This window comes from Equus asinus, chromosome 4 (genome assembly GCF_041296235.1).
Source record: "Equus asinus isolate D_3611 breed Donkey chromosome 4, EquAss-T2T_v2, whole genome shotgun sequence".
In the NCBI taxonomy this organism is placed as follows: Eukaryota; Metazoa; Chordata; class Mammalia; order Perissodactyla; family Equidae; genus Equus; species Equus asinus.
Window position 1 is genome coordinate 43459869 of NC_091793.1, and position 17483 is coordinate 43477351.

General features: G+C 43.0%; 2 protein-coding genes across 7 annotated transcripts in view; both read left to right on the forward strand.

Moving 5' to 3' along the window:
* Nucleotides 1-17483, forward strand: part of TXNRD1 (thioredoxin reductase 1) — a 147016-nt gene that overhangs the window by 83084 nt on the left and 46449 nt on the right. For 2 of the 6 annotated variants that reach the window (XM_014865803.3, XM_044746150.2), the window contains exon 2: nucleotides 999-1096. The exons of the other annotated variants lie outside the window; for them this stretch is intronic. The gene's annotated coding sequence lies outside the window, so the exon portion shown is untranslated. The remainder of the gene's footprint in view (nucleotides 1-998; nucleotides 1097-17483) is intronic. 6 annotated transcript variants of the gene reach the window in all.
* Nucleotides 9938-13138, forward strand: EID3 (EP300 interacting inhibitor of differentiation 3). The gene has a single exon (XM_014865805.3). It carries the CDS (start codon nucleotides 11608-11610, stop codon nucleotides 12817-12819), a length of 1212 nt encoding a protein of 403 aa, XP_014721291.2. The 5' UTR covers nucleotides 9938-11607; the 3' UTR covers nucleotides 12820-13138.

Sequence of the window (17483 nt, forward strand, 5' to 3'; positions counted from 1 at the left end):
ATGCTTCTCAGGGAATTTTCACACCACTGAATCCTCGAAATCCCGAGAGGTTGACAGATCTGTGTATCTCCATGTCTACAAGTGGGGAAACCGAGGCTGAGAATCATGTGACTTGCCCCGGGTCACATCTCACTTTCTCGGGCAGTACAGGGTCGTGGTTAAAAGCAGACACCACCCTGCCTGGGTTTGAATCCTGCCTCTGCTGTTGACTAGCTGCTTGAACTTGGGCAAGTCAGCTTTTGTGTGCCTCAGTTTTCCTGTCTGTGAAATGGACCTGATAGGACCTACTTCAAAAGGCTAGTTGTCAAGATTGTGTTAATACATGCAGAGCACTACAGAAGTGTCAACTGCTGTTACTATTATCAAACAACTATACGTTTGAGTGTTGCTGTGGTTTTTGTCTCATGAATGGGCTTGATGTCAGTGTATCTGGAATCTATTTTTAATTCCGTCACTGACTCATCCTCCACCTGAGTTGACCCGTTTGTAGAGTTGGACCTTAGCTCCGGGTCTGTCACGAAGGGTGTTGCCGCAGGGCTTCAAGGTTCTTAGGTCGAAGCGCCCTGAGTGGGCAGTGTCTTCATTTTGCCCCGTGGTTTCACATTTCCCAGAAACACTGGAGGTAGGATTTTGGCATTCTGTATTGTTGCAGGGTTCACAGGAGGATTAAGCTGGGAGGTGTTTTATAAAGGCTGAGGGAATTGTGCATTAAGCTTCCTTTTGAGGCCTTTCTGAATTCCGGATTTACTGGGGAAGGAGGACGTTTAATTTTAGCGAGACTTCGCTGAGCTGTCTGCCCGGAGCTGCGGCGTGTAGCCGGCCCCGAGGCCCTGTTTCCAGGCGCGTGCAGGTGTGCGGCCGGGGATCCCTGGCCCTGCGCGGGCGGGGCGCGGGGCGGGCGGGGCGGGGCGCCGGGGCCACGGAAGCCCCGCCCCGCGCCCTTCCCGCCGCGGCCCCGGCGGCAGGCCTGACCCGCTGCCCTCTGCTTTGTGCCACAGAGGACGGGCGCGGCCTCGAGGGAGCGCTCTCCCAACTCACCTCGGAAACCGTGTTTGTGAAACGGAGAAAGCTGGGCGGCCATGGTCCAACCCTGAAGGTAGGTGGGAGCCTGAACGTTGCTGTTACCGGCCTGAGCGGGGAGTGAGCTCACGGAGGCCATCGAGGTCGCAGCCCTGCTTTCAGAGCCGGGGTGGATGCGGATGGAGCCCGGGCTTAGGAAACGACACAGAGGCGCACAGGCGCCGGCTCACGTGTCAGCCCGAGTTGATGGGACTGATGGGTAAATTTCTGAACCGGAGCCGCTTGGGGTGGGGGGAGTATGTAACTCTTTTCATCTTGTAAACTACGTTTTTAGAAGTGTTGTTTTTCTCCTGTTTTCCCTTTCTCTTTCCCTCCCAGTAAATCTAAATTACTTAAAAATTTTTAGCAACAGTGTAAACTGCGGAAAGTGAGTAGTTTGGAGAATTGCTGAGAAAAGGGGACCAGGAAATGCTCGTCTTTGTCGGTCCCTGCATCTTCCTCTTTAATTCCCTGGGGAGGAAACCCGAAACCCCGGGCTCTGAGGACAGCAACCAGGCAGCTCCTGGAGGGAGTTCATTTCCCTTCAGGTGTCGGTTTCTAGTCCAGAGTTAAGAGCTGGGCGGAGGGAAGGGAAGGACTCTTGCGTTTGGCCGGTGGCAGTCCTCCCTTAGGACCGACCATCTACCGAGGGGTGCATGGCCATGGCCTGTGGTATTGGCGCAGTGCTGGGAGGCTGGGAGTGTGTTCAAGGTGATGCACAACGTGGATGATGTTCTACATCAGGTGTGGTTGTTACGGGTTAGAAAGCCTCATAATTCCATCACCTTGATACATCTGCTCTAATTTTTGCTGATTGTTTTTTTGCCTTGTCTTTTTGTATCTAATTTTTAAGAAATGGAACTCACACTTGAACATTGCCTCCTTAGAAGTAAACCTGAGGCTTCAGTTAAATGTAAAAATCTGTTTAGATGTGTGCACCTTTAGAAAGGATATTAACAATTAATTTGCATTTTTATTTACTGTCTTTTCTTTCTTCTAAATGTCTTATTATTACTATTTTTTTGTGTGAGGAAGATTGGCCCTGCGCTAACATCTGTTGCCAGTCTTCCTCCTTTTTTTCTCCCCAAAGCCCCAGCACACAGTTGTATATCCTAGTTGTAGGTCATTCTGGTTCTTCTATGTGGGATGCTGCCTCACCATGGCTTGATGAGCGGTGCGTCGGCCTGTGCCCAGGATCTGAACTGGCAAACCCCCTGCCACTGAAGCAGAGCTCGTGAACTTAACCACCCGGCCACAGGGCTGGCCCAGGAGTCTTACTTTTTTAAAGAATGGGTATTGGAAGTGGGAATAGACTTCAAAGACAAATAGCAAATTAATGGAAAATAATTAAAATGAGATAAAAAGACTTTTAGCCTGATTTAAAATAATATTGTGTTACCCACACCTTTGGTTTGCAAGTAAAATGAGACAAATATCTATTAATATTCCTTCCTATCTGATTATTCTCTTTGGTCTACCTGTGTCATAAATTTGCACTTAAAGAGTTATATAGGCATTTGATCTTTATATAAATTCTACACGTGGTCATGGTTTTAACACCAATGGGAGTAAAAAGAATCACTGTTTTTAGAAGCTTTGGACCCACTTTATTGATATGATCTGAAGTTTTCAATTCCATACAATCATAGTTAATTTCAGACATTTAGTGCAGTGCAGCGCCATGAATAAAAAGCATACCACGAGGTCATAATTAAAGTAAAAAAAAAAATCATTTAGTACATCTCTTTTAAGTAAACTTACCACTCTGTTTTGTATCATTTGATTTACTTTTGGTTTTTAATGGGTACAAAGAAATGGAACAAGAGACACAACAAGATGTAAGGGCTACTAGTTTGAAATTTCTAGCAGTTGTTGCCCACATTTGGGGCTAAATAGTGGTTTCTGAAAACCTTTAGGAAACATTGGGTTTGAGTGGAGAAAGGCATTTGTTTAGTGGAGAATTGGGTGCTTATAGGATTAGTGTTATAATCCTGAAGTCCACAGCTTAAAAAAAAGGTTAAGATTTCATACTTTAATGCCAACAAAATAATGGAGAGGGAGCCCTATAGAAGGTCTGCTTGTCCTTTCTCCTCTTAATATTCTTTCTTCCTGTGTCTCCATTTCCCCTCAATAAACAGCAGCAGCAGCCGCCAAACCTGCTTTGCTTTCACAGTGTCTTATAGAAGACAAGGGAGGGAGAATCCTCCTGGAAGGAATGGATAAGTGTGGATGACTACCTACAGGGTGAAGGCTTTAAAGAAGTGTGTTTTAAAAAACTAGTCTACTGGCCACCTGCACAGAATCCCCTGGAGTGCTCGTTAAACATGCATGCCTGGGCCTACCCGAGGTCTTGTTAATTAAACCCTCTGGAAGGGGCTAGGATCTGCCTTTTAATTTATTTTAAACACGCCCCCTCAGGTAATTTTTATAACTACCACGTTTGAGCCTTGCTTTAATGTATAAGGTAGTTTGGTCAAGATTAGTTGCTAAATAATTAGAATTGGGGAAAATCAAACAAATGACTTCTCTTTAATACCAAAAGATATTAGTTAGAAGGTAGCAAATGGAGACTCAACAGGCAGATAACACTTTATTTATTTTTTTGAGGACGATTAGCCCTGAGCTAACATCTACCACCAATCCTCCTCTTTTTGCTGAGGAAGACTGGCCCTGAGCTAACATCCGTGCCCATCTTCCTCTACTTTATATGTGGGATGCCTACCACAGCATGGCTTGCCAAGAGGTGCCATGTCCACACCCAGGATCTGAACCAGCGAACCCCAGGCTGCAAAAGCGTAACATGTGAACTTAACCGCTGCGCCACCAGGCCGGCCCCCACATAACACTTTATACCTGAATAGAAAAATAGGGATATATACCATCTGTGGCCAGAGCTTGTATGTCCATGTGGGAAATAGGAACCAGGTAGCTACTAAGTTTTAAGAACTATGAATAGATTCTGCTCAAACATACCTAGCTTTCATAAATATTTTAGTTCTTAGGGCAAGATTGCAAGTATTCTTATAGGGAACCTTTCTTGTATGTAATCAGTGTCCAGGATCCCAGAGTTTTGAAACCACTGTATAAATGCCTGTTGGTGGTATTGAGAGGAAAAGCAAAGTGAATGAAAAAGTGCTTATTGGAATACTAAGTGCTGGACAGAGTTAAGACTTTAGTAGTTTGAGGTCATAGTCTTGGGAGATAAGACCACAACTGGCAACATGGGACTGAATTTCTTCAAGGCAATAATAGGAGAGATGACAGACACAAAGCAGTGCATGATTAACATCCAAGTGAACTACGCAGACAGTCGGAGGAGGAGCTCAGATGTGATCATGTGGTAGTCAGGTTTGGTGACCCCAAATTCCAGTCTGGGGGGTAGACACTGAAACAAAGGCAGGTCTCCTTCTTTCAAACCTAACTTCTAAATTTACTGGAAACCAGACTCTTAACTAAATAGACATGAGGAAATGAGTGGCAATTTAATAACTCTCCAGCTGTTCCCTTTCTGTTTTTTCTTTCTTTCTTTTTTCTTGGTGAGGAAGATAGGCCCTAAGCTAACATCTTTTTTTTTTTTGAGGAAGATTAGCCCTGAGCTAACTACTGCCAGTCTTCCTCTTTTGCTGAGGAAGACGGGCCCTGAGCTAACATCCATACCCATCTTCCTCTACTTTTTTATACGTGGGACACCTACCACAGCATGGCTTTTGCCAGGCGGTGCCATGTCCACACCCGAGATCTGAACCAGTGAACCCTGGGCCGCTGAGAAGCAGAACGTGCGAACTTAACCGCTGCACCACCAGGCTGGCCTCTAAGCTAACATCTGGTGCCAATCTTCCTTTTCTTTTTCTCCCATAGTGGCATATCCTAATTATAGGTCATTCTAGTCCTTCTATGTGGGTTGCCACCACAGCATGGCTTGCTGAAGGGTACGTAGGTGTGTGCCCAGGATCTGAACCAGCGAACCCTGGGCCGCCACGTGAAGCGAAGCACACCACACCAACTTAACCACTGAGCTAGGGGGCCGGCCCCCTTTCTGTTCTTTGTTTTTTGAGGAAGATGAGCCCTGAGCAAACATCTGCTGCCAATCCTCCTCTTTTTTTGCTGAGGAAGACTGGCCCTGAGCTAACATCCGTGCCCATCTTCTTCTATGTGATATGTGGGACGCCTACCACAGCATGGCTTGCCAAGTGGTGCCGTGTCCACACCTGGGATCTGAACTGGCGAAGCATGGGCCACCAAAGCGGAATGTGCACATATACCACTGTGCTACCAGGCCGGCCCCTCCTTCTGTTCTTTATTTCAGTTCCTGACTTCTCTTCCTGCTCAAACACACTTTTCCAACTGCCTACCTGTTACAGAGTACAAGGCCAGGTTTGCCCCTTCGTCCCTACTCTGTACTCCCACAGCACTCCCACAATCTTATCTCCGGAAAAGGAGGAATCCTGCCAATGATAATTTTTTGACTTACTTATCAAAAGTGGAGAGTTAGTCTTATTCTTTGTGCCTGTGATCCCAGGCCTATATTAGACCTCAGCAAATATTTAAGTAAACATGCCTGTTAATGATAGTAGCTACTATTTATTGACTGTCTACTATACACTAGACTTTAAATCTTATAATACCTAGTTATTAAATCCTCACGATAGTCTTATGAAGGAGGTGGTATTAGCCAGTTTTGCAGATGAGAAAATGGAGGCCCTGAGAATTTAAGGAGCATGCCCAGATTACACAGCTAGTTAAGTGTCAGAGCTAGGAATGAAACCTAGGCCTGTCTGAAGTTCCTGTGGTGTACTCATACTTCTGGAGCTTGGCTTTCTGTTACTGCTGTTGGGATACATGCCTCATCTCCTTAGTGTGATTGTGTGCTCATGAGTCAGGGCTGGGCCCATGCACATCTTGGTATTCCTAGTATAGCTCTGGCAAATTGGCCTTCATTCATTAGATGCTTGCTGAGCAGGACTGCATTCTCATGTGCCTACTAAATTGCACATTCCTTTAGGAAGAAAATGATTTATTTTTATACCTTTGATGTGTTTTTTTTTTTTTTAACACTTAGTGTGCATTCAGTAAATAGTTGTTGAGTGAGTGGATAGAGGAGACTCACTTAAGTGAGAGATTTGGCTACCAGGTGTCTTGATTTTGTGAAGTTGGACTGTCTCTATCAGAGACAGAGCCCTAAGTTATTCAGGAGAGATTCTAGCCAGCACATAAAGCAGTTCAGGATTTTAAAGAGCTGGATGATAGCAGTGTTGTTCACCTTCAGCAGTTTACGCAGATGTGTCCAGGTCAGTTGAGAAGTCAATCTATTTAGCTCCTATTTATTCAGCAGCTGTGTTTTCAAGTTCAGCTAGACACTGTCTTTAACTCTAACACGAGTCTGTAGGGTAATGTATATATTTTATAATACATTTGTCAACAAATGTTTGCATACGATTTTTTATAGAGTCACAACCATTCTGTATGGCAGAGAAGACATCCAATAGACTTATTTTACAAATGAGGAAACTCAGGAAACTAATAAAGCACTAGTTTTGATTTGAACCCAGACCTCCAAAGCTGAGTTCCTTCAAGGCTGCCTCCTTTAAAAGCCACCTACCCAGTGCTTTCCTACTCCTAGTCTATCAAAACAATGCTCTTGGGGCTGGCCCAGTGGCATGGTGGTGAAGTTCGCATGCTCTGCTTCTGCGGCCTGGGGTTTGCAGGTTCGGATCACAGGCGTGGACCTGGCACTGCTCAGCAAGCCACGCTGCGGCAGCATCCCACATAAAATAGGGGAAGATTGGCACGGATGTTAGCTCAGCAACAATCTTCCTCAAGCAATAAGAGGAGGATTGGCAACAGATGTTGCTCAGGGACAGTCTTCCTCACACACACACAAAATGATGCTCCTGGTCATTGCTGACTTCTGAGGTATCCCAAGCGTTGATAATTGTTCTCATAACTGAAAGGTTTTATTCTCCTCATCTCACACCCTTGTTTATGTTAGTTCTTGAGGCTTGGCAAGTCAGCCAGTACTGGGTTTTCTGATGTGTCCGTTACATGTATGACTTTTGACCACAGAGCACGGGCGGAGGTTTTATGTACTCTCAAGTCTTTCAGTGTGTGGGTCCATATTCTTTTGTGGGACTTGACTTTGATTTTATCTTTTACTTCACTAATAAAGCCATCTTATTTGACTAGAATGGTTATACAAAGCCTCTTTTGGATACTACTGGGTTTTTTAAAGAATCTGTTGAAATCCAAGGAGCCATTCATGAGAAAAACATACATAAATAATTTTGCATTACAATCTCAGACTCTTTGTGGACTTGCTTCAGAATATCCAGAAGAGTTTTCCCTTCACAGTACTATACATATTTCCATTAGTTGAAGGCTTAGTAGATTTATTTTATTAGATGGTAAATTTCTTTTCACTGGTATTTGTTATTGTGGGATATATTTCTATGTTCCTTCTTACAGATTTAACCTTTAAAATATTTTTCTTTTCCTAAAACAACATCCAGAAGTGAAGCTACTAGTTTGTTTACATTTTTTGTCTATTTACTGTCTGTTTATTAAACATTTACTATCTTTGAGATAATTTGATTTAATAAGTACCTACTCAATAGTTGAAACTATTTCAGATCTATCACATAATCCTCATTCGATACTTACAGTAACTTTGTGATGTAAGTAGTCGTATTCCCGTCTTTCAGATGAGGACGCTGGAGGCTGAGAGGGTGGCAACCTGCCTGAGATGATACTGAGAGCTAATAGGTCAAGACTGGAACCTGGGTTTTCCTCCTTCCACTCTCCATTTTCACAAAATCATTTAAAAAACACACAGCTATCTGCCTTGATCACAGCAAAGTTTACCTTTAATACTAAAAAACCAAACAAAGCAAACATATACACACAAACATAACTTTAAAGGAAATTAAGATGAGAGAGAAAATATACCTGATGTCCTGCTCCTATTACAAATCAAAGTAGGACTTTTACCACGTCTCTTCACAACTCCACATTAAATAGATACCCTGGCAGGATGAGGGGAGTAAAACTGCTGTGAAAGAAGGAAGAGGAAAGTTTAGGGAGGTGCCTAATAGCAAGATAAGTCTATCTGTTAGAGTGCAGGACTCAAACCTGACTGGGTTCCCGGTCTTGGCTCAGAAGTCTCTTAAACACCTATTATAGATTGATCCTGCAATAAAAACCCTACTGGAAAAGATAGTTCACCCTATGTGAATTCTTATTTGACTGTACAGAGACTTGTAACTTATGACATCTATCCCACCATGTTTTTGGTGAGCCCTGGGGGCTATGGGAGAGGGCTTAAGAATGCTGGGAATGAATGAATCTGAACTCTTAGCAAAGGGACCGAAAAATAATATGAGAAAAAAACTGAAGAAAAGAAAAAGGGCCATACTGAGCCCTTGGCAGCAACTCCTGAAAGAGGAAAAAAGGGGAGAAGAGGTTTGCTAAATTACCTTGAAGGCCAAGCTGTGTGTCTTGGTTGCCTGAACTAGGCTTCCTGCATGAAGCTAGATCTTAGTAACTTCTTTGAAGAACTAGTACATTTTGCTTTCTGTAATAAGTCATAGAGAAGCTTACCAGTATAACTGAACTTATGTACTGCTGTTTCTTCTTTTTATTTTTTTTTTATTGAGGTCACATTGGTTTCTAACATTATATAAATGTTCTTTCTTTCTTTTTTTATAATGCTGTATTTTTTTTTTCAAGATTTTATTTTTTCCTTTTTCTCCCCAAAGCCCCCCGGTACATAGTTGTATATTCTTCGTTGTGGGTCCTTCTAGTTATGGCATGTGGGAAGCTGCCTCAGTGTGGTTTGATGAGCAGTGCCATGTCTGCGCCCAGGATTCGAACCAACGAAACACTGGGCCACCTGCAGCGGAGCGCGCGAACTTAACCATTCCACGGGGCCAGCCCCTAAATGTTCTTTCTTTTTAAGCCACATTTATATAACTATTACTAGTAATTGGACCTTATGTTAGAAAATCTGTTTGGTGATTTAAGGATTCATAGGTGTAGAAATCCCATTCTTTAAATGATTAGGGAAAATCATGAGACTTGAGATTTTTACTTTGCAGCGACATCTAAACTTTGTGCTCTAAAGGCAGATTTTAAAAGGAAGGATGTAATGCACGCATGACTTGCTGAGGACAATCTAAGTTACATGTTACTAAGGTTCTTAGGGACAGAGATCTAGCATAGAATGAATTCAGCGCCGGAAATGACAATTTAGAAATGATACTTGTCTTGATGTGTTCTGTTGCTCTGAGCCAGTTGTGTGGGCTGTTATCTCCTGAGAAATCCCTGTAAATGGCACTAATAATATTTTATAAGTAGGTTGGGAGAATGAATTTATTTTTCTAAAGCATTTTGAAATTCTTAAATGAAAGGGTCTGTATGGAGCATATTGGTGTCAGCCTGTTTTCTTTTCTCTGAGCCAGCAGAAAATAAGTACCTTATGGTGGGAAGGCCAGCTTATCTTTTGGAGTTCTTTTATAAATTGCTTTTATTGAATATGAAGTGGATATTAGAAACTCCCAAGAATATGGTTAACTATAAAAGCAAACTTTTTTGGATTTGGGACATAGAATTAACTATGTGTTTTCATCTAAGATTTGAAACAGGTTTAAGGGGCCGGCCCCATGGCCGAGTGGTTAAGTTCACACACTCCACTGTGGCGGCTCAGGGTTTCACGGGTTTGAATCCTGGCTGCGGACATGGCACCGCTCATCAGGCTAGTCTGAGGTGGCGGCCCACGTGCCACAATTAGAAGGACCCACAACTGAAATATATAACTATGTAGTGGGGGGATTTGGGGAGAAAAAGGAAAAACTAAAAAATCTTAATAAAATCAGAGTTTGTTAAAAATAAATAAAGCAGGTTTAAGTATTAGTTTGTAATTGGCCAGACTTGGAGGGAAAATATGGCCCTTTGATGAACCTGGGTCCCAACTTTGGTTTTCCTCTTGCTTTTTCTTTATTTCGGAGAAGGGATAAGGCTGACTTTCTGAAAAGCAGTTAACTTATTTTCAATATGTAGGATCTCTTTCTTCCACTGACCTGTGAAATTAATGTTTTGCTGCCAAATAACTTGCAATAGGTGTTGGAACAAAGTTTTTCATCTACATTCATTTATACATACAAATGTGCACACTCAAATGCCTCTGTGAAAACAGCTTTGCTTGGAAGATGTAAAACCAAGTTCTCACTGTGGAGAACAGGATAATATCTGTGCACAAGTAACCGTAATGCGTGGTGTTTTTGAAAAATGCATGTTTCTTCCTGAATTACCCCTACTTAAGAAAATAATGGTGGACGAATAGTAATATAAATATTTTGGAGTAACTTAATACTATTTTTTGCTGTTCATGCATTTGCAAAAAACTTTCCGCTAATGTCAAAGAAAAATGAGCAGTCTAGATGCATAGGAAGGAAGGGAAGGGAAACTCGAGTTGACAGATGCAGTGTGGTGGGCTCTTTTTCTCTCCCAAAGGGGCACCTGTTGCAGTGATTAAAAGCTTTTGATCTTGTGGGTTGAGAGTGTACATGTTCTCTTTAAAAACAAAATTTATTCCTTCCCATTGTTACCTATACTTTGCTACTTATGTGACTAATGAGCTGACTCCTTTCTCCAACTGTACGAGAATTTCCAGTGAATTAGGTAGTGGGTGCATTTTCCAACATAGATTAGTCGCCTGATTTACATGTCCTTATTCGCTTTTATATACTTATAGCAGATTGTGTTTAAAATCATCATAGCTTTGCTCACTTTTTAGCGTTTCGATTTACTATCCATTTCGTCTGTGGCCTTTAGCCTTTCGCAAGCTTCCAAATAGACAGGTCTTTTGCAGAGGCCGTACCCACTTTATTCCACCCTTGGGTGGCGGAGAACCAAAGCTCACTTGAGATATGCGCCGCGCTCCCCCGCCCCCCGCCTTTGCGCATGCGCTAGCAGAGAGGCCCACCTCCAAGACTGCCCCTCCCTTCCCCCATGGGGTAGGTTGGAGGGGGTTTGGCTTTTGAGGGCAGCTGAAAGTAACTAACTCAGTTTGCACTTGTATAATGAAGAGTGAGTTGCAAACAACCACCTTGCAAGTGAACCCTGAGAGTTCAACCTATTTGTAATGGAGGTTCTGCATTTCACAATCCTTGGCTTTACGGGCAGTTTATAATCTAGCCAGAGTTAGTTCTCAAAAAAACAAAAAGACACCCTACGTTTTAATCATATTAAGAACGGAAAATGGAGGTCGACCTAGCTGCAGTATGACAGCGAATGTTTTAAAGCGCAGGACCTTTAGTCCCGCCACAATTTTGTTGTTAGATTGTCCAGGTGATTCTTTGAAAGCTAGATGACACTGTGAGTAAACGCTAAGATACCAGCTGTTGCTGGGCTGGGTATCCGGGCGCGCGGTCGGGGCCCATTGTTGGCGCGTTCTGGGCGGCCGCCGGCTCGTGGCGAACGCGGGGCCTGGGCTCGCGGCGCCGCGTCCGAGGGGCGGGGCGGGCCGGGCCGGGCCTCCGGGCTGCGCCAGTGCGCATGGGCGGACGCCCACCGGTCCAACTGACCCCGTCAGTTTCTGCTGTCGTCGGAAGCGTTGCGAAGGCCGTTAGCTGGGCGTCAGCAGTCGCCGACATGTCTGATGAGAAGGATTTCCTGAAGGGAGGCGTGGAGAAAGAAGAAGAGCCGGGGGTGAGCTTCACCGGTAGCGCGGCCTCTGTGAAGCAGGCGGAGGAAGAGAGAGAACCCATAAAGGTGGAAGTGGCGCTGGGGGCTGACGGCTGCTCTGACGACCTCGGCTGTGGCGATGCCGGCGTCACTCCAGACCTCTTAGGGCTTGCGGCTGACGAGGAGAAATGCCGGAATATCCGCAAGCAGTACTGGCAGCTCATCTACAACGTGCTGCAGAACCGTGATGACATAGTGAACACAGCCAGCGACTCATTAACCGAGGCTCTTGAGGAAGCCAACGTCCTGTTTGATGGAGTGAGCCGAACGAGAGAAGCAGCCCTCGATGCCCAGTTTCTTGTTTTGGCTTCTGATTTGGGGAAAGAAAAAGCAAAGCAGCTAAACTCTAATACGAGTTTTTTTAATCAAGTAGCGTTTTGTGACTTCCTCTTTCTGTTTGTGGGTCTAAACTGGATGGAAGATGATGAACAGGATGATTTGAGTGGCTGTGATGACAACGTACCTCTTTCCTTCTGGGAGACGGTACAAAAGGAAGCATCGTCCTGGATGTTGCGAGCTGAAACATTCCACTTTATTTTTGGTTCGTTCAAGTCAGAGCCCTCTGCGCCAAAGCACCGGCTCGACCACCAGAAAAAAGTTCACAAGATGGAAGAAAACGGGGATATGCCTACAAAGCTGAGGAAGTTGGACCTGAATAGTAATCAAGAAGCGACAGAAAAAGAAGTAGAAAGAATCTTGGGATTGTTGCAAATGTACTTTCGAAAGTATCCTGATACTCCCGTGTCCTATTTTGAGTTTGTGATTGATCCGAACTCTTTTTCTCGTACTGTGGAGAATATATTTTATGTTTCTTTCATTATAAGGGATGGTTTTGCAAGAATAAGGCTTGACCAAGACAGGCTGCCAATATTAGAGCCAATTAATATTAACCAAATGGGTGAGGGAAATGATCCCAGTTCCCATGGCAGGAAACAGGGAGTTATATCTTTGAGTTTAGAGGACTGGAAAAATATTGTGGCAGCTTTTGAAATTTCAGAGGCTATGATCACAAACTCATACTGAAGATTTTTGTTCTTGGTATAGGATGCGTTTTGTGGCTTTTCTAACATATCTCAAATGAACAGTAAAATCCTGACAGAAGCATATACTGTATCTCTTGTAAAGTAAAAAAGTATTTTCAAGAACACCAGAAATTGTTTTACTGTGCGATGTATTTTTCTTGGTAGTTTATAAGGTTGTCATGGTCTTCTGTTATTTAAAAAAAACACACTGGCATGTTCATGAGAAAAATTTTTCGAATGCCCTTTAAGACTATTAATAAAATTCAGTTCTGAATTTCATAAATTAGAGAGTATTTGATAATTTGCCAAAAAATCACTTACAGTGCTCTTTGGTATTACATTACTTCCCCTGTTACAGGGAACCAGGGGAATCCGATATGGGGCTCCTAACCATGTTGGGGAAAGAGTGGGTGAAAACAGTGATCAAGAAAGACTATTTGTAGTGCCAGTGAGTCTGCAATGCTAATAGTGTAAAAAAATTTAGCCATACTTCTTCGCAAAGAGGACTGAGTAAGATTAGTGAGTGGGTGGTATCCATGTTCTAAATAGTTTCTCCTGTGATTAGACTCAACAAAAGTAGAGGATCTCTACTGCAGTGGGTGAGGCGTTCATTAAGTGCTGAGAGATGAGTAGGAATTGGTCAAAGATAGGAAGGGTGTTCTAGGCAGGGGAGTATGGAATTGTGAAAAGTTACAGCACCAGAGAACCTTAAGATTTTTAAGAAAACTATTTGAATGTTAAACTGAGCAAAAGTTGAATTACTTCATCTTTTAGTATCCTCAGAGGTAGAAAATATTTTTGTCAGAGTATTTCAAACAAAACCTTTTGACATCCAGTTATAGTCTTTATCTACTTGGTCAATTTCTTCTCTGGCCCCTTGTTTCGCTTTGTAATTTCTGCTAGTACACAGCATCCTTGGGAATCAGTGATGTTTCATTGTGTAACAGCCTTGACTATTAATTCGCTATTCAATTTTGCATCTCTTTTTTTTTTTTGAAGATTAGTCCTGAGCTAACATCTGTTGCCAATCCTCCCCTTTTTTGCTGAGGAAGATTTGCCCTGAGGTAACATCTGTGCCCATCTTCCTCCATTTTATGTGTGGGACACCTGCCACAGCATGGCTTGATAAGCTGTGCGTAGGTCCATGCCTGGCATCCGGCCGGCGAACCCTTCGCTGCCAAAGCAGAGTGCACAAGTTTAACTGCTGCGCCACCGGGCTGACCTCCAATTTTGCATTTCTTAATTGGACCTTTTAAATGCCTGGAAACTGCCCCTGAGTAAACTGAAGTATATGAAATTTGTCCAAATGTTTTTTACTTTGTATAAAGCCATTAAGGCTTTTTCTTCTTTTTGTTGCTTTCAATTGTTTTATGAATAGAAATTGCAATCTTATTTGGAGGTTACTGCCAAAAATTTGGGTCTTTCAGAAAATGATTTCTAAAGGTGCAGTGAGCATGCCTATAAGCTTTTCTTGATCCCTGTAGGAACGTAATCGTTGATAGGAGTAGAATTGTACCATGGAACATTATTTGGCAAGTGGATAAGTGTCTATTTTGCATAGCAGTAACGATAAACTTTCCTACTGAGTCTGGTGTAGTGTACAGGGAACGGAAATCAAAAGGCTTGAATGAGTGACATTGCTATTGAGAGGAGAGAGATCTTATGTGTGTGTGAGAAGGTTCTTCACCAGTAATAGTGGAGGTTTATAGCAGAGAGAGAAATTTCTCATGCAACTTGGCCAGTTAATTTCGAAAGTAGTCGTTCCTACCCATTTTTCATGTGAGGGAATGCTAACTTCGCGGTGTCTACACCCTTTGATTTAGCGGCATGGAAGCATCATTTGGTCTCTCTGATCCTCACTTAGCATGTCTCTGCCAACCAAGTTCCTTGGGTTTTCCAGAGGTTTGCTGTTTGAGGAAAAGGTGCTCTTAATGATAGCAAAAAGATCTTGTCTCAGTTCTTTGCTCACCAGCGGATTGTTCTGTTAAATGCCTAGTGTCTTTACTAGGGTATTTGAAACTTTGTGATGACTAAAAGTATTAATAGAGAATGTGGAGGTTTGTGGGGAAGGTAATTTTTTGGGTATTCTCTAAAGTTAAAGTTGTTAAAATATAAATCAAGTTTACCTCATATTTCTGTTTTTGCTGGTTGTCTTGACACCTAGGTTGCCTCATCACTTTGAAATTAAAGCGACTGCTAACCTTGAAGAAAAAAGAAGAATTGACCAATAGATAATTCAATTATAGAGATTAAGGATGAACCAAACTGCAAATATGCTGGTTTCCTCCTAATAGAGTGGCTTAAATTTCACAGGTTCAATAAAATCAACTGAGTTTTAGGGGAGTATTATGGAAAATTTTTTAAATTAGAATTTTATAACAGAACCACTTTTTTTTTTTTTGAGGAAGATCAGCCCTGAGGTAACATCAGCTACCATTGCTGCTCTCTTTTTACTGAGGAAGACTGGCTCTGAGCTAACGTCCGTGCCCATCTTCCTCTATTTTATATGTGGGATGCCTGCCACAGCATGGCTTGCCAAGCGGTGCCATGTCCACACCCGGGATCCAAACCTGCAAACCCCGGGCCGCCAAAGTGGAACATGCGCACTTAACCACTGCACCACTGGGCTGGCCCCCGGAACCACTTTCTAATCAAAGGACATGGGATCAGATCCTGACTCTAACATTCTAGTTAGAGACTTTGGGCAAATTATTGAACCCGCAGACCTTGGGTTTTTGATTTGCTAAGTGGGAATAGTACCTCTCCCTTAAGTTTACAGTAAGGATAAAATTAGGAAGTGTATGTGACAGGTACTTTGAAATATGAATTACTGGGTATGGTGTAGTGAGACAAGCAAGAGATTTGTGTTTCACTGGGTTCAGTTCTTTTTTTTTCCTTAAGATTTTATTTTTCCTTTTTCTCCCCAAAGCTCCCCAGTACATAGTTGTGTATTTTTTAGTTGTGGGTCCTTCTACCTGTGGCATGTGGGATGCCGCCTCAGCATGGCCTGACGAGCAGTGCCATGTCCACGCCCAGGATCCGGACTGGTGAAACCCTGGGCCGCTGAAGCGGAGCACATGAACTTAACCACTCGGCCACGGGGCAGGCCCCACAGTGGGTTCAGTTCTTGACTCGGGGAAGTTTCTTAATCTCTAAGGGCTTCTGTGTTGTCATTTCTGAAATGGGAATGACATATGCTTGGAAGAGTATTGTGAGGATGAAATGGGATGATAGATATAAAACATCTAGCGCAGCATCTGGCTTATTCTGAGCACTTGTGTTAGTGCCTCAGTCTGGATCTGGGTCAGAAAGTCCATGTCTTTCCATGGTGATATGACATGACATGACGTGGTGACAATCTCTGTCATGGTTCATTTAATTTCCTTTAAATCTAGGCTGACTTCCTCATACTCTTGCCTTAGTTCTGGGGCTCTAATACCAACTGATTGGAATTGGCACTTTGTTAACATACTCCATAACTATTTGAGTGCCCACTGGGCCGGGTGCTGCTCCAGGCACTGGGGGAAAGTGGCAGACAGAAAATGGCCCATCTCCCAGGGAATTCATATTTTAGTGGGTATATTAGTTTCCTATTGCTGCTGTTACCAACTACCATTTAGTGGCTAAAACAACACAAATTATCTTACAGTTCTGGAGGTTGGAAGTCCAGAATCAGTTTTTCTGGGCTACAATCAGAGTGTCACCAGGGCTGGATCCTGTTGAGGCTCTGAGGGAGAATCTATTTTCTTACCTTTTTCAGTTTTTGGAGGCTGCCTGCATTCCTTGATTCACAGTCTTCTCCTGTTTTCAAAGCTGACAGTGCAGCCTCTGCTGTTTTCACATTTACTGCTGTAAGGAAGCCTCTCTCTTAAAAGGATGCTTGTGATTGAGTTGGGCCCACTGGGATAATCCTGGAAAATCTCCCCATCACTGAAGCCCCTTCCACAGGTAATAGATTCACAGGTTCTAGGGACTCAGACTTCGATGCTGGGGGACCATTGTTCAGCCTGTAACTGGGGGAGACAACAGTATTCCTGTGAGTGATGATTGCTCTAAAGAGAAACTGCTTGAATAGTGGTAAGGGAAGGCCCCGAGAGGAGACGTTGGAAATGGAATCTGTTTGTCCTAAGTAATTTATCAGAAAACTTGCTACAGTGTAAATGTTAAATACTACCTTGGCTCTAGATATTTTAAGGTGTGTGATGGCTGAAGATGTAGATAATTAGTTGGTCCTGGAGAATCAACTTGCTTGGTTCTCGTTGGAGGAAAAGCGTGTAGCGAGAATCTCTACTTCCCCAAGCGGGAAGATGATCCTTTGATTTGCCGTCTGCTCAGTACTATAGTTTGGTACTTCCCGCCTAGCGCCACCTATCAACAGTGACACAATTTCCCTGGGTCAGGAATTGGCGAATTCTTTTCTGTGCAAAGCCAGATAGTAAATATTTTAAGCTTTGTGGGGCATACGGTCTCTGTTGAAACGAATCAACTGTGCTGTTGTTACAAAAACAGCAGCTTATAGACAATATGGAATCAAATGGGTGTGCTCTTTTCCAGTAAAACTTTATTTATGGATAGTGAAATTGGAATTTCATGTAATTTTCATGTATCATGAAATATTACTTTTGATTTTTTTTCCCCCTTATCATTTAAAAATGTTAAGAACCA